The sequence below is a fragment of the Carassius gibelio genome, chromosome A7 (genome assembly GCF_023724105.1).
Source record: "Carassius gibelio isolate Cgi1373 ecotype wild population from Czech Republic chromosome A7, carGib1.2-hapl.c, whole genome shotgun sequence".
Classification (NCBI taxonomy): Eukaryota; Metazoa; Chordata; class Actinopteri; order Cypriniformes; family Cyprinidae; genus Carassius; species Carassius gibelio.
Window position 1 is genome coordinate 36,630,184 of NC_068377.1, and position 24,529 is coordinate 36,654,712.

At 40.0% G+C, this 24,529-nt stretch overlaps 2 protein-coding genes across 4 annotated transcripts in view; one reads left to right on the forward strand and one right to left on the reverse strand.

The window, feature by feature from the left end:
• LOC128017412 (phosphofurin acidic cluster sorting protein 1) overlaps window positions 1–22,882 on the reverse strand; it is a 47,520-nt gene extending 24,638 nt beyond the window's left edge. Inside the window, exon 1 of the mRNA XM_052602790.1 lies at window positions 22,483–22,882. Coding sequence (XP_052458750.1) covers window positions 22,483–22,631 — 149 coding nt within the window. The 5' untranslated portion in view covers window positions 22,632–22,882. The remainder of the gene's footprint in view (window positions 1–22,482) is intronic.
• The window catches only part of LOC128017418 (calpain-1 catalytic subunit), a 213,335-nt gene that overhangs the window by 161,176 nt on the left and 27,630 nt on the right, over window positions 1–24,529 (forward strand). The window lies entirely within an intron of this gene.

Genomic DNA, 24,529 nt, shown 5'->3' on the forward strand with positions numbered 1-24,529 from the left:
TGGATGGAGTTTATTTTTACAGAGCATCAACGGAGTTGTGCAAGTGTTTGTGTTTGTTCCCTGCATTTCGAAGATGCTTGTTTTACAAACAAGGTCCAGTTTGATGACGGATTTGCACATCGTTTATTTCTTAAGGATGATGCAGTCCCAACGAAAAAGGGTCACGATCGTGTGTTGGAACCACAGGCGGAGAGTAAAACTGCTTCAAATATCTCTGTGTTGTTAACTTAGCTATCAGCGCGTAAGAACATCAAGTAAACAACCTGCGATGTTGTCATCAAACTGCACTTTCCACATGTACAGCTTAAAAAAAAAAAAAAAAAAGACGACAAAGTGGAACTTAGTCATTTTCCAAAACCGCTAAGCAAATATATACAGTTTCAGTACATACCACATAGAGACGTCGTTGCTGATGCTGCTCTTGTTAAATTTCAGCCTCTGGATCTGATTCTGGATCATAAATAAACGGCTGAATCTGACTGTTAGCCATGGTTTGTTTTGGATGATGTTTTTTTCCTCACAGTAATGTCACAGCTTCCAGATTCTCAACGCAAAAGCCTACTGGCGCTCGTGATTCTTTAGCTCCGCCCACACGTCACGCCTCCAGCCGGTCGTGTTTTTCCGGGAAAAATCGGTACAGACTATCTTTCTCTTATGAATATAATAAAACTAAAGACTTTTTGGAGTTATGAAGGATGCAGTACTACTCTATAGGTACTCAAGATTAACAGGATATTGAGTGAAAACCAGCATTTCACCCCCCCTTTAAAACTTCAGCTGTTTTCAGTGGCTCTTTTACCGTGCTGAGCACATCTTTGTCTTGTTTTACTGCAAATACGCACTGAGAAATGATGTAATAAACAAGGAATATGCTTTATCATATTACAATAATTTTACAATGTTTTATCATTTTTTGTATGTTTTGTTAAATGCATATGTGCATAATTTTCAGCTGTTTAAATTTTCTTATTTGTTTGAGACAGATAAATAATATTAAACAAAAAACAAAACAAAATAAAATAATTTACTGTTGTTCACCTTTTTTAGTAAATAATTTTTTTTTACTGTTTATATGCACATATAATAATAATAATAATGAAAATGAATAACAACAACAACAATTGTATAATTAGTTAAATGCTTCTATGCATAATTGTAAAAAAAAAAAGTGTTTTATTAATTATTATGATTTATTATAAGCCAGATAAATAATATTTTAAAACACCAATAATAATACTAATACTAATAATAATAATAAGAGAAAAAAATATAGAACATATTAGTTAAAATGCTGCTCCACATAATTCTCAACTATATAAATTATTATATTTTATTGTGGAAGATAAAATAATAATTATGATAAAATCTAAACAATAATTATTTAATGTAGTGGTGCAGAAACACTGTTTTATTGTGTTGTGCCAGATACACACATGTCACACACACTGAGAATCGTCAGTGCTTGTCCTCAGCGCTGAGGTTGTTGGGAAATGACTGGAGACAGGAAATGGAGCTGTCAAAAAGCAGAAGAGATTCTCCCTCCCTCTGCGCTTCTTTCATCCTCTTTCTCATAGTCTTTCACTGTTCTTCTCCTCTCACACACACACACACACACACACACACACACAGAGCAAATAGCAGCATGTTAGCCATCAGTCACACGTTCAGACACCCGTCACGTTCACACGCATCTGGTGAGATAAACCAACAGCCCATTCACATCTCACCACAACAGAAGAACATGTTATTCATGAAAATGTGTTTAATAAATCTGCTTTAGGACCATTAAGAGCTTTTTGGACAAATGGCAGCAAATCACATGGCTTTCCTGAGACACAAATCATCTCCTGACAAGAAGAGCTCATTAAAGATCTACAGGTGAAGCCCCATCAATCAAGTGTGAGCTGACCATGTTATGTGTGTGTGTGTGTGTGTGTGTGTGTGTGTGTGTGTTATATATGCATGCAGATATAATATAAATACATAACTGACTGAGCAGAGAGGAGCTTTATCCTCATCAGCCTTACAGACGAGAAAGTGTGTGTGAGAGAGAGTGTGTGATTAGTATGCAGCTCACACACTCACACCGACACAGAGAAACTGCAGGACTAAACACACCGCTGATGCTAAACACACACACACACACACACACACACACACACTGGGACTTTCCATTGACTTGTGTTTTTATGCTGAGATAATGACAGTTTCTCTCCTTTAATCCCAAACCTACATCAACACTCAGACAATCCTCATAGCTCATATCAGCATTGAAGTCGTCTAAGACTATTGGCTGGTCTCCACCACACGCGCACACACACACACACACACACACAGCGCTGATTGGAAATGAGAGCAGATGTGATTAGCATGGACTCCGCTGCTCCAAACAGTGTCTGCTCTGTCCTAAAGAGTCACAACAAAGCTAACGTTTAGGCAAAAATGCATCAATGCACCACACACTGTCAACATAAATACTCCATGCATTGATACAGAATTAAATAAACTAATTACAACTAAAAATCTCCCATTGTGTAACAGAGATGATCTCAGGTTATACACATCATACTGAGCATGACAGACTTCAATCAGAGCTAGTTATTCTATAAACTGATCATATGATCGGTGAAAACCGCTGAAGATCAGACGAGGTCTGCAGATGATCAGAGCTGATCTTAGTGAAAACCAGGCGAACTGTCTAGGACAAGTTTGAAAAAGGTTTGAAAATTCCAAATGGCGGGAAAAATGTTTTGTTTGTAGCCCTTACTGTTGAAAAGTGTTTAGCATTAAGTGCAGCCTTGGCCTGTTGGTGGCGCTAGAGAGTCTGAGTTAGAGACTCCAGACGTGCAGTGGTTAATGAGCAGACTGTCCTCTACCTGTGTGCCAAATTACATCACTGTGTTGTAATTTTGTTACTGAGCCAAACCTATTGCTCTGAGCTGAAACCTCAAACACACACGGAGAGAGATGTGTTAGACTGCTGTCAATCACTGATCACATATAAACACACATATACATGCATATATATATATATATATATATATATATATATATATATATATATATATATATATATATATATATATATATATACCCACATATATATCCACATATCACAATCGAATGGTGTCAACAGCTCTAAATTTCAACATCAGTTGATTTCCTCAGGCAGTGAACAGGATGTGATGTCACGGAAGATTAAGCACCTAATGAATCTGTCATTCATTTTGCCACTTCCTCTTCCTCTCGCCTCGAGCTGAAGAAAGAGTCAGATGGGTTAATGATGAGACTTCATCATCATCATCATCATCATCATCATCATCTAGTGTTCAGGACAGGTCTGAGATCAGCGGTTAATTAGGGTGTAAATGACTGAGATTGAAGTGTCTGCGATGGGTTCAAGTGAAGGTGACAGCCAGAGAATCACTCTGTGTGTGTGTGTGTGTGTGTGTTTGAGCCACACGGGAACAATCAAATTATCCTGCAATTCAGTGGTCATGCTGTGAAGACAATAGGCCTTCAGTCGACCCCCGTGGAGAGCAGTGTGTGTGTGAGAGAGAGACTGACTCTGTTTGTTTACATTCATTGCGCATGAAAATCAATATGCTGTTGATGCAGATCGTTTCTTGGAGCTTTAATTTATTTCTGTGTGTGTGTGTGTGTGTGTGTGTGTGTGTGTGTTTAGTCAAGCAAACCTGGGCATGAAACTAATCTCTCTTCATTTGGGGTGTGTCATTGCTTTCCAAAACCAGGAGACAGAAATAATGATTTCCAAACAAAGCCCACAGATTTAAACTGAAGGAAAGGTGCAGATCGAGAGACTTGAGGTGCAGGATTGTTTTCACCGGGGCCCGGATGCAACCATCCAATACACTCATGGATGTGTGCCATATTGACAAAGAAAATTATATTTTGATTCATTATTCATAATGAAACCATATACTGCCAAAGAGGATTGGGTAAGGAGTTAGATACTTTTTAGGCACAGACCGAACTGCCTCAAAACCATCGAGTATTGAAAAATGTCTTGTTGTTCGGTACAAGATTTAGATACCTAAAGGGTTAATCTCGTCGAAGTCAGTGAGACTATAAGCATTTATGAGTCTAAATCAGTGATTGGCTCTGTAGAGGTATCATGCCACCATTTATAATGTTTATATATGATTTTACTCAAAACTCACTTTGTATCACCATCGAGTGTTCGTAATAACCTTGATTGCGATCTAATGATGGTTTTGGTCATATAACGTTGCAGAAATATGTTATTTGTCTGTAAAAACTTCTGAAACTGAAGAAATGGTTATGAGGAGATGTGTAATGTAATCTTGTTAATAATGGATTTCATAAAAGTAGCATCAGAAAAACGTATCGTTCAGGAACCGGTATCGAAGTAAAGGTAATTTTGAACGATACCCAGCTCTGAAGTTGAGTGTGTTTTGTGCTTGATCCTTGGCTGGTTCAGGCCTGTCAATGAATCAATAAACATGACATTAAACCTGCCAGTAGGTGGCAGCGAGTCCCTGTGTTAATGAGTGAATCGGTGAATCATTCACTCAAACGATTCGGTCAAAACGGCTGATCCGTTCAGAATCAAATTAAGTGACAGTCTTTATGAACGGATCATTGAATCACTGACTCAAATGATTCGTTCAAAAACAGATTCATTCAGGAACAAAACACTGCAGTGTTGCTCTGAGACGCACAAATGTTATGCCTTTGTTTCGAACTATTTTCATTGTCAAAATGGAAAAATATTAATAAAATTTAGTCTAAAACTCACTTACTTATTTGTCGTATAAAATAAATCTCACATTTGCAATCACGCCCACACATTGATATTCGGCAAAATTGCACTGTTTGCTTAGATTTATTTTTGCTTTCATAACTTATTTTAATAGGTTTAATCATGCAGTGAGCCTTTTAGACTCCGAAGACCTGTTTAGTAAGACTGACCGAACAAAGAGCTTCAATTTCTGATCCTCCTGATGTCCTGCGTCTCTCCTCGTTGTGTTCTTCAGACACTAGCTCTTTCTCTGACTCACCCAATAAAACCACTGGCCACAATCCAGATTCTGCACACACACACACACACACACACACACACACACACACGCACTCTTCTGAAGAGCTGCAGCTCAAACCACACTCCTCCAGCTCTTCATCCTGACGTGTGTGTGTGTGTGTGTGTGTGTGTGTGCTCGTAGCAAAGGAAATTCACTAATGAGATATCATTTCCATCTCATTTTTTGAATATAACATATAATCAGCACATGGAGAGTTTGCTGAAGTCTCTTGTTCTCTGATGTTAAAATACAGCAGCGATCTCAAAAGTCTTGTATTTACTCGAACACTAACGTCTGCGATCAGAAGACCTCGATATGAACTCAAACACTTCTCGTCAGATCATCTGAGCTGCTTCAAGTGCTCCAGTACAGCTCCGTTCTCTTAATGGATGTCAGTTGCTGACAGATTTGGGTCTATTTTTGTTTCTATCTCTAAGAAACTGCAGAAGAAAGATCTGAGATCAAGCTGATGCTCATCTACATGACTGAAGAGAGCTGAGCAACAACATTCTGCTCTGAACAACTCCCCCGTGTTTCTGCTCGCACGGTTTCACAATCACATACCTCGCACAGCCACAGAAAAACAAGCACGCACACACACACACACACACACGCACATGAGCGTGCACACACACACAGGTACGCATGCAACTCATACCACAGCTCATGCACCAGCTCTCAGTGTCTAACAGTCTCCTCTTGTAAGAGTGTTGCTCTAGCATCACTTCAACACTTCCCTTTTATATTTTGGGGTCAGTAAGATAATTTTTTTTTTTTTTTTTTTTAGTAATGACAAGGCATTTGTTATATTTTTTTTAAATGTCCTATTCTTTAAAGAAGATATTTCATCATCTGTTTTTAACATTGATAATAATCAGAAATGTTTCTTGAGCAGCAAATCAGTATATTAAAATGATTTCTGAAGATCATGTGACTCTGAAGACAGGGAGGAATGATGCTGAAAATACAGCTGCACGTCACAGAAATAAATTACATTTCTTAATATATTCACATAGAAAATGGTTATTTTGAATTGTAAAAATATTTCATAATTTAACAGTTTTTTCAGCATTTTTGATCAAATAAATGCAGTCATTGTGAGCTCAAATGAATGCAAATGATGTTGGAGTTCTGAACTGTGGACATGGAAATGACAATTTCATTTTGTATATTTTTAAAATAGAAAAGTCGATATAAAATTGAAATATATTAATTTGTATATGGCTTTACGGAGTTCTTTTAAAAATAAAATAAAAAATCTTACCGACCCCAAACTTTTGAGTAGGAGTTATTATACACTATTATATACTGAAAATATAAAGGAATATAGATAATACTGATATAACTGACCATGGCATATAGTAGCCCTCATTCTTCTGACATGTTTCAGAGCAACATACACACCAGCACAAGCTCTTACTGAGAAACACACAAGCTGCACTGATTGCCAGCTCCAGGAGTGAGGTTTATAAGGAGGGTGTAAATGTGAACAGGTTGACAGAAGATCAGCGGTCCCAGGACGTCTCCATGATCACACCTGCTCCTGTTTTAGCCAAATCATGTGCAGATGCCAAGATGATCCACACACAAACTCACACACACGCACACACAAACACGCGCACACGCACACACACACTGATGCAATCACAGGAAAATATGCCAATTAACAGTACTTTTTTGAAAAGTATGTTATACTTTTATTTAAACCAATTTAATTTAATTATTATTATTATTATTATTATTATTAAACATTGTTTGTTCAGTGAAGTACAAAAAAAATTTAAAAATCTATCAGTAACTGAAATAAATCTGAAATAAAGCAAAAAATAAATATTAAAGGAAAACCCTAAACTTAAAAAAAAACGTAGGAATTTAAAAACTGAAATAATAATAAAATTACTAAAACTAAAATAAAAAATAAAGCCGTGTAAAAATATTTACAAAATATTTTAAAGAAATCATAAAATTGCTAAAACTTTAACTAAAATTACACTGAAAATTTTAATCAAATAAAAGCAACAACAGTATTCTGAAACTGAAATAAACTGGTAAAAGCTATACAGAAATATAAATAGTAACTGCATAATTTGTTATTAAACAAATTATAAGTACAAAGCACAAATAATGACTAAAACTTCAATTAAAATACAAAATAAAAGCATGTATTCGTATTTAATATGCTGAAACTGAATGTGATAAACGCAGTTTGTTCAGTGACACGAACATAATCTGCAGTCATACGTGCATAAACAAATCAACGTAAAGAGCCGGAGGAATGGGGACACTGTACACACACACACACACACACGATATAACAGGCTAAAATAGAAGAGGAAAGTAGGTGATCAAACACAAACACACACGAGCACAGCTGACGTTCAGCTCGCTGGGTTAATGGACGCGGTACAATAGAGCTGCAAAGCTCTGCGCCTCGTCCCGTCTTCAGCAGCGCTCGCGGCCAGGACGAGTCTGTTCCTTCACATCCTCAACCGTGATCCGCTCACAAGTCCAACTCATCTCCCCAGACACGCTCACAACCCCTGGGCAATGTTCAGATCACACACACACACACACACACACACACACACACACACACACACACACTCTTCGAATGGGGTTAGTCGTGTCTTTGGCCCCATTAGCTGCTCCTGCATCGTCCTGCCTCTGAACTTCACTTTATTAGGTTTGTGAGGTTCATGCCTGATGCACCAAAGTTAAAGTTTGCTTAGTTTTATCCAGTTCCTCCTGTTTGGTGGTTTAGACCACGGCTAGAACATTCAATAATATAACAACAGAAACTTAAAATTTAACAACATGAACAGAAATTTGTAACTAACTTAATAAAACCGCTAAAACTGAAATAAAAGAAAAAAAAAGCAAATATAAATATTTAAAAATAATAATAAATGTGCTAAGGTTTAAGTTGAATCATTTATATTCACATGGTTCTGTCTGTTAAATTTGACCAAGGCTAGAATATTATTAAAAATAATTGCATATAAATGATTACATATAAAATTAAAATGGGAAATGTTGCCTTGGCAAATAGCTGAAATAAGTTTTAAGTATCAAAACTACTAAAAATAAAACTGAAATAAAAATAAATAAAAGCTGAATGGCAATACTGAAAAATAATAAATATAAAATGTCTATAAAAAATAAATATGGCAAGGTTAAAGTCTGAGAAAATGAGAAAATCTTTACAAATCCATACTTAAACTGAAATGAATGGCATTTTTGCAAATTAATTTAATTAATTTAGTTTCAGTAAAAACAAACCTATTGTTTAGCAAATTACAGTAAAGGGTAAAAGAGCTCGATTGTCCAAATAAGAAGATGTGTGTGTGTGTGTGTGTGTGTATATATATATATATATATATATATATATATATATATATATATATATATATATATATATATATATATATTATTGTTTCTTTTATATGTAATTTATATATATATATATATATATATATATATATATATAAATTACACATAAAAAACAATAATAATAAATAATAAAAATGGAAAAGATTTAATTGAAGATGGTTTCCATTGTTTGCTTCACCCTTCACTATTATTAATTATTTGACGTGTGTAGGCTCCGCGTCTGATTGTAAACAGAGTCCTGAACAGTGGTAATCTCCCGAGCGCTTCTGAGGGGTGTGTGCAGGACAGATAAGAGACCAAACGTACGTCATGGAGCTCCCACACGCAGCGGGACGTCCCACACACTCAAAACAAGCCGTGATATCTATCAAAGACTCGCTCGGCGCTCACTGTCTGAGCTCCACATTAACACTAACTCAAACTATACAATACAAACTGTTTACGGTAACTGAAATAATGCTGAAATATATACAAATGGCAAAAAAAGTAAAAAAAAAAAAAAAAGCTTGAATTAAAGCTAAACAGAAATATTACATTATATATAAATTATAAGAAATATATACATATATTAAACTACATACACTAAAGCGAATTTTACAAAAATATTAATCTGAAAATATACGAAAATAATAAACCGAAAAAAAAAAAAAAACAGCACTTGCAAATTCATATATATATTAATCATTCTTTAATAACAGGGTTGTAAAAACTTTTTTCCCGCTTAAATGGCAAAGAAATCTACTTTTCAACCAATTTAAAATATTATGTTCACACAATCTTTTCATTTTTCCACACTTCTTGGACATTACTGGACATATTTGATAATTGGGGGGGGGGGGGGGGTATAACAGACTAGAGTTATGTGAATTCAGACGCAGCCATCATTTGATCCATCTGTTACGCAACAAGTTAAACACTGATCACTTTAAAGAGATAAACTGACACCAGCTGACACACACACACACACACACACACACTGGCCTCACATTAAAGCGATTAGCTGCTAATGATGTAAAGACGGTTAATCTGGTTTAGAGATGAGATGGAGGCGCAGTGAGGAGGAGCGTGTAGAGAGGGAATGTGCATTACTACTGCTGATCTTCCATATTATATTTAATACGCGACAGTTCTTTAATCTATGTGCACAAAGTCTTGCTGTGGTGTTGAACTGCAAACGCTTTGGTGATATGAACACACAAGTCTTTGTCAGGCCAGTAGAGCACACACACAGAGAGAAGAGAAAGACCCTGCGGTGATGAATGCGGCTCTGCAGAAACAATCACACACACACACACACACACACACACACACACACACACACAAACACACACACAGAGCTGCTCGACTGCAGCAGCAGAGACACCTGAGAGAAGAGTGTGAATGTGACCAACTCTCTCTCACACACACACACACACGCACACACGCACACACTCACACACACGCACACGCACACACTCACACACACACACACACACACGCACAGAGCTGCTCGACTGCAGCAGCAGAGACACCTGAGAGAAGAGTGTGAATGTGACCGACTCTCTCTCACACACACACACACACACACGCACACAAAAACACACTCACACACTCACACACACGCACAAACTCACACGCACACAGAGCCATTCACATTTTGGTTTTGTCTATACTACTAGGTGCTTGTACTTTATTGACTGGATTAAATAGAATTGCATTACTAAAAAGAGATTCACGAGTTCACCCTTACATCTAATCTGAAGGCAAATAGTAGGCATATTTTGGCGTGCTGTCCTGGGGGAGGGGTCCGGGCCCGGAGCATAGCCCGAACCTAAATAACTCCCCCTATCCCTAATTTGGGATAAATAGATTAGAAGTGAGGAGTTGGGGTGGAGGAGGGTTGCCGAAAAACTGTCGTGGGACAGTAGGTAGGAAGACTGGATATATATATATACGCTTGCGTGCTATTTAAGATGATTAGCTAAACGAGATGCACCTGTGCCAAATTGGATGATTATCTGATCGTGCTTCTCCCGAACTTTGTTAATAAAACCACATTTCACGAGTTCACCCTTACATCTAATCTGAAGGCAAATAGTAGGCATATTTTGGCGTGCTGTCCTGGGGGAGGGGTCCGGGCCCGGAGCATAGCCCGAACCTAAATAACTCCCCAAAAGAAGCTTAAAGCCATAGGACAGCAGCCAGAGAGATAAAATTTAGTTGCCCCCCAAAATATGCGTGTTGGGAAGAAAATGCAGAGCGACCGGGAGAGCCCGCCCAGTGTTCGACGAGAGCTGCGGCTCGCAACGTCTTACCAGCGAGCCCTCTGTGCCGCTTATGGGAGGAGCACGATGCCGAATATCAAGAAATGAGGGACTCTTGCTGCCTCCGAAGGGAGCTGCGGCTCTGCTGCACCGGAAGGGAGAGTCCCTCTTGCGGCTGAGTACGAGGCGCGGTTTGTTGCATCTGATGGAGGGCTCTCACTGCGACTGAAGGGAGCCAGCGACTGTATCCCATCGGGAGGGAGATCCCTGGCCGCCATAGAGTATGCAACATAACTCGGACGGGGGGTTCACACTGCGACCGAAGGGAGCCGTGGGTCTGCTGCACCAGAAGGGAGAGCCCCGTCAGATGCTGAATAGGCAATGAGATTCGAGCCGCGGTTTGGCGCGTCGGATGAAGGGCTCCTAATGCGACCGAAGGGAGCCAGCGGCTGTACCCCATCGGGAGGGAGATCCCTAGCCATCGTTGAGCATGCAACATAACTCAGATGGGGGGTTCACACTGCGACCGAAGGGAGCTGTGGGTCTGCTGCACCGGAAGAGGAGCCCTAGTCCGATGCTGAGAAGGCAAAGAGACGCGACTGTTGGAGGGACTCCCGCTGCATCCGAAGGGAGCTGCGGCTCTGCTGCACCGGAAGGGGGAGTCCCCCATTGCGGGTTTATGGAGGCACGTTTTTTTTTGCCTCTGAGGGTTCTCCCGGCCTCCGTAGGGGGTTCGCAACTCTGCAGCAGGAGTGCTGCCCCGGAGGGGAGAGCCCTGATTGACGCTAACTGGAATACGACTGTTGGAGGGACTTTTGCTGCGTCCGAAGGGAGCTGCGGCTCTGCTGCACCGGAAAGGCGAGTCCCCCTTGCGATGCGAGGCATGGCTTGATGCGTCTGATGGAGGGCTCTCACTGCGACCGAAGGGAGCCAGCAGCTCTATTCCCCCGGGAGGGAGAACCCTGTCCGCCCTTGAGCATGCAACATAACTCAGACGGGGGGGTTCACCCTGCGACCGAAGGGAGCCGTGGGTCTGCTGCACCGGAAGGGAGAGCCCCATCAGATGCAGAATAGGCAAGAAGATTCGAGGCACGGTTTGATGCATCGGATGGAGGGCTCCTGCTGCGACCGAAGGGAGCCAGCGGCTGTGTTCCCCCGGGAGGGAGATCCCGGTCCGCCCTTGAGCATGCAACATAACTCAGACGGGGGGGTTCACCCTGCGACCGAAGGGAGCCGTGGGTCTGCTGCACCGGTAGGGGAGCCCCGTCCGATACGGAGTAGGCAAGAAAACGCGACTGATGGAGGGACTCTCGCTGCGTCCGAAGGGAGCTGCGGCTCTGCTGCACCGGAAGGGAGAGTCCCCCTTGCGACTGTATACGAGGCTTAATTTGATGCATCGGATGGAGGGCTGTCACAACGACCGAAGGGGGCCTGTGGCTCTGCTGCACCGGGAGGGATAACCCCGTCTGCCGCTGAGCGCGCAGCGCAACTCAATGACAGATGAAAGGCTCACACTGCGACCGAAGGGAGCCACTGCCCAGCTGCACCGGAAGGGAGAGCCCTGTCCGATGCTGAAATAGGCAAGGAGATTGTAACGATGGCTGGAGGGCCCTTACTTTGGCCGAAGAAACGATAACTGAGAGGCTTCTATTATTTAAGTACACAACATGATTTAAGGAGGAATATTATTTATTTTTTTTTTTTTTTTTTTTAAATGTCTGATGAGCAACAACCGAGGGCATCTATCGGATTATGTGAGAGGCCCCTTTTGAGCTGCTTAAGTTTAGGGCTGAAACGATTCCTCGAGTAACGCGATTACAAAAAATGATGTAGGCAAATTCCTCTGCTTCGAAGCCTCTTTTAATTTATTCTAAATCTCACGTCAGGTTCTTTCGCAATGATTTATTGTATTTTTTAAAATGTGACAACGCTTTTTTTTTTTTGTTGTTGGCGGAAGGAGACAAGCGCTGCGTCCGAAAATCACGTACTGCAAGGAGTCAGCAGTGTTTTGATTTGAGGACGTAAAGAGAACGTTGTGGCATGTGTCCATTGCAAGATAGAGCTAGCATACCACAACTAGGGCACTACAATTTCCGCGATGCAGAAAACGTGGAGGGGATCGCGGAATCCAGTCACAAAAACGGAATTTACAGTTGAACGCGGAATGGCAAAGAACTTGCCAATTATTATTATTATTTATTTTATTATTAATTTTTTTTTTTTTTTTTTTTTTTGAATGAATGAATCAAAATAGGTAATTGCACTTACATCCAATTCACGAATTAATATCTCTAAATATTAAGCCGGAACAGTATTTAAATGTAAATCCTGCATGTTCTGTGTGTCTCTGTTAATGAATGGAGCAGGAGCGCGACTTCCTTTATCACACACACACTGAAGCGCGCGTTACGCTCACGGTAATTTCTGCGTCTGCGGTCTCACTAAATAAGGACTTGAACAACATCTCCAGACATTTTATCCTACCCATCAGATTTACTGTGCATGCGCACATCAGTATAATTAAGCAAAAACACATTTTATTTTATTACTCGATTAATCGATGGATTTTTTTTTTTTTTTTTTTTTTTTTTTTTTTTTTAAGAATACTTGATTACTAATATTTTTAAACCAGAGTCGTTGATGAAAGGAGGGTCCATCGTGAATTTAGATTGGGCGTTCCGGAGTTAGACAAAAGCGAGCCTGATGAGGTTGAATTGGAGAATGGACATAAAATATATATTTTTATTTATTTATTTATTTATTTATTTTTATTTATTTTTTTGAGGCTCTTGCGGCAGCGAGAATTGCGGCAGTAGGGAAGGATGGAAAGGGCTCCTGCGGGAGCAGACACTGCTATGGCAGTGGTGAAATATAGGTAGAGGCTCCTGCGGGAGCAGACACTGCTGCGGCAGTGGTGAAATATAGGTAGAGGCTCCTGCGGGAGCAGACACTGCTGCGGCAGTGGTGAAATATAGGTAGAGGCTCCTGCGGGAGAAGACACTGCTGCGGCAGTGGTGAAATATAGGTAGAGGCTCCTGCGGAAGCGGAGACTGCTGCGGCAGTGGTGAAATATAGGTAGAGGCTCCTGCGGGAGAAGACACTGCTGCGGCAGTGGTGAAATATAGGTAGAGGCTCCTGCGGGAGCAGACACTGCTGCGGCAGTGGTGAAATATAGGTAGAGGCTCCTGCGGAAGCGGAGACTGCTGCGGCAGTGAGGAAAAAACAGAAAAGGCTCCTGCAGGAGCGGACAATACTGCGGCGGTGGGGAGATATAGAGAAGGCTCCTGCGGGAGCGGACAATGCTGCGGCGGTGGGGAGATACAGAGAAAGCTCCTGCGGAAGGATGGCTGAAGTGAGGATTGACCATTACAGATAGATAGGGCATGTTAGGAGAGTTAGCTATGGTAGATTAGGAGTTTTAGTGAAAGGGGATGAGCTGGCGTTAGAGGGGTTGGCTGAAGAGGGTTCGAGATAGATATATAAATAAATAAAATAATCGGCCTGACCAATAATAGGTCTTGGTACCCTCTGCCTTCTGGCAAATCTGGAGCTGGAGGCCACTGAACAGAAAAATGGTTAGTAGCATGAGGGAGCGGAAGAGTTGAGGGCGCGTTTACGAATGGAGGCGGCCTCACGTTTGCTTCAGCTGCTGTAGCTGTGGGTCGTGGGAAGGGGCTGGGGTGTGTGATGTCTTGAAGAACCTGTGTAGCCTGCACTGCTAGCAGAAGTAACAGGATGGAAATACTGAGATGTGCAGGCCCGTGTTGCAAGTAAAAGTAGCTTCATGCTTGCTTTGGCTGCTGTAGTTGTTGGCTGATTTGACAATTGCTCAAACCTTGTCTGAATTAATACAGTCCTGTTGGAAAAGCATCTTTTCCTCTTGTTTTGGCCTTCGGGCCCTTTTAAACAGCCTCCGGAGCAGATAAATTTGGGATGCTGTTTTCCTGTTGTAGTATGGACTGTGAAAATAGAGGCTTTGAAACGATGTAGCATGTTTAGTTTTATAAACCATTGTACCAATAGACATGTCTATAGCAGTAACGTTAATTGCAGTAATTCAAATTCAAGCCGTTTCTAAAGACATTTACTTTGCATGCTTTTCATATAACAGTCCTAAAAAGACGATAGAAAATTTACTCACACTTGTTGTTCTGCAGCCAAACACGAGGCAGTAGCGTGAAAAATTCTGAATAATCATGCCAGTAAATGGTGAAATATGTCCCTAAATAATTGATCCTGCCGGAATAATTGCATGAAACTTATGTCTGTATCATCTCAGTGAGGTTTAAACATGCACAGTAAAGCAAATGTAATGTCTTTAGACATTTCGGTGTGGATGACAACTCTGCAAAAAGCCTTTGCTTCGTGGTTAAAAAGTGGCATCGTCATCGGACGGAGTTAAGTCATAACGCCGTTTAACAAATTTTGGCGTCTTCATAAGCGCATTCTATATATAACGTCTATTTAAATTGTTCAGATGAGCAAATCACGAGGTTTTCTTGCATGATTAGCATTTTAATTGTTTGGTCAGACGGTTCATATATTGATCTATATATTCACGTTCATAAATCGGGGATTAAACGTGGAATTTATCTTTTGTATGCTAAACATGTAAACAATATGTGCACAGTACCTATAACTGCGCTTTACATTTTGCAAGATTGACATGCTAAATGGCTAACTGACCCGGTTTACTCTCATCAATTTTGTTAAGATATGTACCAGTTCATTGCGTTTACGGACGACATGTATCTGTTTAATCAACTCGACATGTATACCGGTTTAGTCCTTTCGTTCACGAATGAGAGCTCTCGATCTCTGAGACTCATATGAAACTCGCTCATTGTGGATGACAACTCTGAAAAATTCTTCATGAATGAGTGTAAACCGAGAACGATTCGTTCGCCTAGAAGATTCATTCGAAAAAACGATTCTTTCACGAACGCCATGCCACTACAACAACGCACGGTCTTCGCCGCTAGTGGAGGCAGCATTGAACTGCGCCACGGCTGAAAAAGCGAGAGAGGTTTACTGCGGGGAGAACTGGAGCACGGCTGCGATCCAGCATTATAATAGAGCCCGGTCCTGGCGAGAAAATCGTGTTGCCGAGTGAGGCGAGCTCAAGGATTTGCACGAGCTTTTGGCCACAACGTGTGGCTTGGCGAGAAGAGCAGCTGACGCGATGACGCTTGTTGGTGTTCGGCGGATAGATATCTTCGTCGGAAGGAAGATTGGGCCTGTGATAAGATGACGGACAGCGCGAACCGAATGCTGACAGAGCGAACCGAATGCTGACAGAGCGAACCGAATGCTGACAGAGCGAACCGAATGCTGACAGACGGTCTATGCCGAAAAACTGTCGTGGGACAGTAGGTAGGAAGACTGGATATATATATATACGCTTGCGTGCTATTTAAGATGATTAGCTAAACGAGATGCACCTGTGCCAAATTGGATGATTATCTGATCGTGCTTCTCCCGAACTTTGTTAATAAAACCACATGTAAAATACAATTTTAGACGACTAAATTTCGTCGACTAAAACTAGATGAGAATATTTATGGATAATTCTGACTAAAATAAGACTAAAATGCTCAGACTTTTAGTTGACTGAAACATGAATAGACTAAAAAGACTATGAATGTGACTAAAACCAATAAAAAAAATAAAGAAAAAAATAAATCACAGCTTCACACAAAGACTAGACTAAAGCAGACACACACACACACACACACACAAGACTTTGATATTCTGCCGTGTTCTAATCTGAGAGATGAAATCATGGCTAACAGATGATCTGAGTGATGACATCATCATAAAGATGCACATCATAAAAGGATGATGTCATAATCTCAAGCCGTTTCCTGTGACTCACAGATTCCAGAGAGAACTGGACGACAGGAAATGCATTAAGGATTATTATTTGTCCATTGTCCAGTTTTATTTGTTTGTTTTAGTATTAAATAATATCTCTTGTCTAGACCTGAATGAGATTCTCGCACATTACTGTAACGGGAATTTAGAATATTCCTAAATGATTATCATGACAAATATTGTTTTGCTTATTTGTAATGCAAATTATTTTTCACGAACTTTTGACAATGTAACAAATACAGAAATTATTTTGTTTGCTTGGAATTTAAATTTCATTTGTTTATTATTTAAAAATAGATGTACTGTTTAGATGGGAATTTGAGTTTAAGTTTATTATTGTTTATTAAGTTTATTAAGTTTATTTGAGTTTATTATTATTATTTGTCAAGATCATGTACTACTAAACTTTAATTTCTTATGAAAAATATTAATCTTTTGAATGATAACAATTATTTGTTTGTATGGAATGTGAGATTAATTTGCTTGTTTTAATATTAAAAAGATAATTATGAAGATTAAAGAAAATATTTGTAATTTTAGATCCAGATTTGTTATCAATAACTAAAACTATTTAAAACCTTATCATTAATAAAATAAAATGAATAAATATTTAAACGTGTTAAAAAATGCTAACCCAAAATATTAATAAATACTATAATAATATATAAATATAAAAAAAATGACATGGATGATTCTGGTTATAATTCTAATTCCAACAAAGTCCTTTTAGACCATCTTTAGATTTTCTAGCATGTGCTCAGATTGAGCAGACTTACTGTCCAGCGCACAGTTTGAAAGATTTTAGAAATCAGGAGCATTTGATCCAGCGAGAATGAGTGACATCAGTCATGTGCTGGAGCGGTGTCAGTGGGTCAGTGTGTCTCCGGCCTGATATCACACCAGCATGTGTGCGATTCATTACAGAAACACACTGAACAATCGCCGGAATCACGTCAGAGCCTCATCATGCTGCTGGTGATTCAGTAAAACAACCAGTTTCATTTTCAACACTAGATGTTCTTGGAGATTGCAGAACATGCATGCAACTTTTATCATCATCACAAGCGAACGCAGAAACACACACAATACAGAAAGTTACCGATGCAGTAAAGCCAGCGTTGAGCCTCCATAATAAGCTCGGGGAATCTGGCACGTCAGTAGTTTTGCAGCTCAGGTGTTGAACATATTCCAGTGTGAAACCATTCTTAGATAAAATGCATTGAATCGCACGTGCAAAAAATTATAATAATGCATTACAACCACATGAAATACAACCCAATGCAATAAAGGTTTAGTTTGAAGTTGAATTGATGAAAAATGTAAGTGAGGCTTAAGTTTATCGTTAGAGAATCCAGCAGACCATGACAGAGAAGTGGGCATCAATAGCAGTCTGGAGTAAAGAATAAAAGTAGTTGGGGATCATTTGCACTGATAAATTGTTCCATGGAAAGAAACTAAGTAACTTCATTAAGACTTGAACCACAATCTTCTCTGGTGCTGAATTCAGCCGTAGTATCTAGTTTGTAGACTGATCTCAGACTGGATGGCTTTTCGAGTGCCGGCCTGCCAGTATTGATTGGGTGCCACACACTTTTGTTTCTCTCTCTCAGAATCTTGCGGCAGAAGCAATTCCCTTTCCACGCTCAACCTATCATCCCTCCCCGCACTCCCTCGCTCCCTAATTCACATCTTCAGCCTCTCCACACCATCCTCGTCTCTCCGTTCACCGTCTTTCTGTCCTCAGTCATCACAGCCCGTGAACAAGCGTGACTCCAGGAATCAGTGGCAGCGCAAACAAAAGGATGTGACATCGTCACCCTCAGACTGCAGAGGGAAACAGATGAACAGGAAACAAACGGCGTCTGTAATACTGAAAACATGCCACAGCCTCAAACTAATGCAAATCATTCAGAATCAAAAGAACAGCTCACTCCAAATCTAAAGATCAGTGCTGTCAAACGATTAATTGTGAATAATCAAAAATAAAAGATTCATTTACATAATACATGCGAATATACGGTGTATATTTAGAATGCATTTATAAATACAAACACATGCAATGTCCACGTTGCTGTCCAGAAACGCATGTGTCAACAAGATGCTAATGTTTGGTATGGATGACGTCAGTGTTTTGTGGTTAATCGACGTGATCTTCAAACACCAAGCTCCTGAACTGCTTGCTCACATCCCGTTATTAAAGGTTTGATTGGGAAGTGTGCAGCAGAAGTGTGAATATAAAGGCACACTGAGGCCGACTGCAGCGTGTTGTTGTTGGTGTTGAATGAGGTGTCAGTCTGCTTTCCTGCTGGATTTTGGCACTGATCAATGATTCAGCTGCCAGAAGACGCTGAGGGGGATTTGCAAGGAGGGATTTTATCTTAACAAATATCAGACAGATGACAGACCTGCGACAACAAAAGCGTCGACATGCAGATACTAATGATGGCACACATGCTACAGTCACTTACAGGGCTGGGAATGGAGAAGTGTTCTTAAAGGGACCATGCACCCCAAAAAGAAAATGGTCATCATTTACTCACCAAACCAATCATGCTTTTTAATGAAACCATAGATTTCTCACTCTCTGTGACAGCCAATCAGAATCCATCGGAGTTTGAAGATTTAAAGCAGCAGACGACATATCTGTAGCGTGCTTATAATAAACAAAACCCTATTGTGCATTGGTGTGGACGCTAATATAGTTATCACCTTTGGTTTGAACGGGCTTTTATTCATATCAGGTTTAATTTACAAAAGAAACCGGAGTAGAAAATCTGTGTGACGTTTGGTTACTTGAACTAATTTTGAACAGCTGCATTCTTACGCCAGTGTTACGTTAAACAGACATGATGAATTGGTGAAAACAATTCAAGGCTCGTTCACACCAAGAACGATGACTATAAAGATATTGAAAATATTAGATAATATTAGATATTGAAATGAAAAAAATGTTTTAGAGTGATTCCAAAGATATTGTTCTTCTGTGTTGTTATTATTATAGTTGTGGTGTGGGCATTCCCATTCTCACAGAATTAGTACAATTAGCAAGTTTATAATTGTAGTTTTCATTTTTGGTGTAATCAGGACTTTAATCTCATGGATTACTGAGCTCAGTCTGTCTAATGACTAAATCAGTCAGAACTGAACTGCATTTGCAAACAGACCGCTGGTGCCAATGTTTGTCATGATCTACTTAGCTTTATGATGCTTTTAGGAAATGCAGCCCAGAGCGATTGTTGATTTATTCATTGAAATCTTAGTCATTAGTTTCATTACGTCCAATTTGAATGGGGGTGTGTAACTGAGCTGTTAATGCTCTTCATCTCCCATTCCTACAGCCTGTTGTTCCCTCTCTCCACTGAGATGCACACATTTACACACTCACAAACCCACAACACGGTCAGAAATCAGACACGCGCCGCATGGGTGCCCTTTGCCGCCCACTGTGCCATCTTTAGCACTAATTAAGTAGCCGGGGTGAGTTACATGGCCATTGTCCACCTGATTTAAACATAATACAAGATCACATTAATATTTAATAGCAGTCCCGAGCAAGATGATAGTAGAGGTAAGGAGAGTGCCATGCTCTTTCCCTAATGTATTACATTTTGAATACAGCCATCAGCTCTGGCCAAACACGAAACATCAACAAGCCGATCAATATTTTGGTTTATTTTTAGAGTTTCCTTTCAATACCAGCAGTGTGATGCCATGCAAAACACAACCACATGCCGTGCAACCCAGATCTATCCCAATTGCTCCATCAATACATATTTAATACAAATAAGCCAATTAGCTTCAATGGACACCCATTTCACGTGTCTGTGATGTCTGTACCCGTAGCCGATATTAACTGTGTTCCTGTGGCTCAGTGGTAGAGCATTTAGCAGTGCAAAATGTTGTGGGTTCAATTCCCAGGGAACTCGCATACTGATAAAAATAATGTATAGCCTGAATGTACTGTAACTCACTTTGGATAAAAGCGTCTGCTAAATGCATAAATGTAACTCCAGGCGAAAACAACAGGCAGCAGGGAGTACTGGCTTTCAAGAGGAACGATTGTTTTGAACACTGACCCGTGAATCTTCACCTGATCACAAATGCAGGGTAATGCAACGCTGGTGCCAGGCTGGAATACAAAGCCTGAAACGCTAGTTACCATGGCAGCATCCCAAACCAATTCCATACTGTTTCCAATTTAGAACAGAATGCATGAATCTCCACACATTCTAAACCGGAACATCTAGAGCTACCACAAAACTGCAACATATTCCAGACCACCAGGTTGGAATGCAAAGCATGAAGCTCTTCAGTTACCATGCAGCATCCCCAGCCAATATATACAAGACCCAGTAATAAAACATATGAATCCCTGTGCATATTAGGATCTAATATGCCAATATATTCCAAACAATTCAGCAATCCAACGATTTACTCTCAACAATCCCAACAATGCTGGTTCTCAGTTGTCTAATATTGGGTCTACCAATAAATGGCATTATTTGGGGAGCAGTTATAACAATAACAATAATAATACAATAAAACATTATAAATAAATATATGCATCAGTATGGGTCATGATAATAATCGCTATCCTTTACTCAAATATATTCCAGAATGTCAGGTTGGAATACAACACATCAAACTCAACAATCAGCCATTTCCATACCAATCCCTATCTAGAATACAATGCATTGATTTATACACATGCTAAACCAGCATTTCTAGGATATATTATTATTAAACCAATATATTCCCAACAATCTAGCATTACAAATATTTCTGACTATTCCTAACATGGAATGTAATGCACGAATAGGATAAACTAGGATTACATTTACTAAATGGGCAAAGATATTTTTCCTGATATTTAGGCTACATCAATTAATATCCGTTCTTGGTTTTGTCAATATCAGGTCTACTGATGATATGTGGGTAATAATACTACTTGTAGAAGTAATAATAATTTCTGCAAAACTATAGGTCATAAATTACAATATCGGTATACTCCAATATAGAATAATCGGGATACTCCATTTTATAATATACGCCAATGTTTTCCAGAAAAGCAGATGAGAATACAAAGCATGAAGCTCTACAGTTAATACATCGGCCTGCATCCCAAAGCAATTCCAAACCATTCCCAATTTAGAATAAGCATGAAACCCTAACGTACCAAACCGGTATTTCACAAATCTGTTCACAACAATTTAGCATTCCGAACATTTATTTTAGAAAATTCACACGATTAAATAGAATGCACGAATAAGATTAACCATGATTATTACCCATTTAGGGGAAAAATCGGTTCTTAGTTCGTCAATATTGGGAATACCGATAAGAGCATAATATCGGGGGAAATAATAGTGCCGATAATAATAACAACAACAATAATTTTCTTTAGAAATTGTTATTACTACTACTGCTAATAACAATAATGATATGTATTAACACGGGTCATTAAAAAACCAGTATCGGTAATGTTAAATATCCATTAGTCCATTACAACAGGTTGCAACACAAAGCATCTCTACAGTTCATGTGCCAGCATTCCAGACACATGTCCCAGACCACTGACAGACTGGAATATAATACACGAAGCCCTACATGTCTGAACAGTTCACCTCCAGCTCTCTTTGTTAAGCATAAGTTGTTCTGGTTGTCTTTTACCGCACTGTCGCGTTCAGATTCAACCACCGATCATTCTTCATTTCGCTTTCGCTGCAAACCGCGACACACAGCTATTGTGCCGAAATCTGTCAAGGCTAATGTTATTCTTTAATTAAGTCTAGCTGTATCCACTATCTTGTTCCCTCAATGCATTGTCCTTTATGTGTATAAATGTCAAGGAAACCTCGAGAATTATTCGGCGGTGCACCGCTGCTTCCCTCCCCGGCGGACAGGCGCCTTACCTCGGCACGCAGCTCGGGGACGATCGGTCCACTTCCCAGGTGGCGTACAGATTCATGTGCACCGGCCGATTGGAGGTGATCGCCACCGGTTTGGAGGGCTGCGGAGACGGTACGCCTCCAGTCCTCGGGAGCCCTCCCCGATCCGACATACTGGAGGAACCTTATGTTTGGAAACAATGAAGAAAACCCGAATAAAACGGTTTGTCGGAGCACCGATCCTCTACTGCAGCTCAATCATCCGTCCACGAGGACCGAGGCTCGGTTCTGCTGATCGCGACAGTCGCACCCGCCGTTCACCGTCAAACTCTTAAGTTGCTCTACTTGTTTACCGTTGCAGGAAGCGGAAATTTGTGTTTTGCTCGCAGAGAAGCGCTACAGACGAAGAGCAACGCCTCTTGTGAAAGACGAGCCCTCAAAACCAGCCCTTGAGAGAGAGAGAGAGAGAGAGAGAGAGACAGAGAGAGAGAGAGAGAGAGAGAGAGAGAGAGAGAGAGAGAGAGAGAGAGAGAGAGAGAGAGAGAGAGAGAGAGAGAGAGAGAGAGAGAGAGGAGGAGGTTGATGAAGAGACATATCTGTTTGTTTGTTTTTGAATGATTTGTATTATTATTATTTGTATTTAAAATAAACACGTTTATCCAAAAAAAAATATATTATTTATATTGCATTATAAGTGTTAATATTATACAAACCCGATTCCAAAAAAGTTGGGACACTGTAATAATTTACTAATCTCATAAACTTATATTTTATTCATAATAGAAAATATAAGATAACATATCAAATGTTGAAAGTGATACATTTTGAAATGTCGTGCCAAATATTGGCTCATTTTGGATTTCATGAGAGCTACACATTCCAAAAAAGTTGGGACAGGTAGCAATAAGAGGCCGGAAAAGATAAATATACATATAAGAAACAGCTGGAGGACCAATTTGCAACTCATTGGGTCAATTGCAACATGATTGGGTGTAAAAAGAGCCTCTCATCATCTACAGTGTATAATATGATCCAAAGATTCAGAGAATCTGGAACAATCTCTGTGTGTAAGGGTCAAGGCCAGAAAACTATACTGGATGCCCTTAGACGGCACTGCATGGAAATCACAACATGGGCTCAGGAATACTTCTAGAAAACATTTTCAGTGAACACAATCCACCGTGCCATTCTCCGTCACAAACTCTATAGGTCAAAAAAGAAGTCATATCTAAACATGATCCAGGCGTTTTCTCTGGGCCAAGGCTCATTTAAGTGGAAAACTGTTCTGTGGTCAGAAGAATCGAAATTTGAAGTTCTTTTTGGAAAACTGGGACGCCATGTCATCCGGACTAAAGAGGACAAGGACAACCCAAGTTGTTATCAGCGTTCAGTTCAGAAGCCTGTATCTCTGATGGTATGGGGTCGCATGAGTGTGTGTGGCATGGGCAGCTTACACATCTGGAAAGGCACTGTCAAAGCTGAAAGGTATATCCTAATTCTAGAAGAACATATGCTCTCATCCAAACATCGTCTCTTTCAGGGAAGACCTTGCATTTTCCATCATGACAATGCCAGACCACATACTGCATCAATTACAACATCACGGCTGCGTAGAAGAAGAATCCAGGTACTGAAATGGCCAGCCTGCAGTCCAGATCTTTCACCCATAGAAAACATTTGGTGCATCATAAAGAGGAAGATGTGACAAAGAAGACCTAAGACATTTGAGCAACTAGAAGCATGTATTAGACAAGAATGGGACTACATTCTAATTCCTAAACTTGAGCGACTTGTCTTCTCTGTCCCCAGACATTTGCAGACTGTTATTAAAAGAAGAGGGGATGCCACACAGTGGTAAACATGGCCTTGTCCCAACTTTTTTGAGATGTGTTGATGCCATGAAATTTAAAATCAACTTATTTTTCCCTTAAAATGATACATTTTCTCAGTTTAAACATTTGATGTCATCTGTGTTGTATTCTGAATAAAATATTGAAATTTGAAACTTCCACTCACTCACTCACTCACTCACAAAATATACTCACCTTATAAATATATTTATATTGATCTA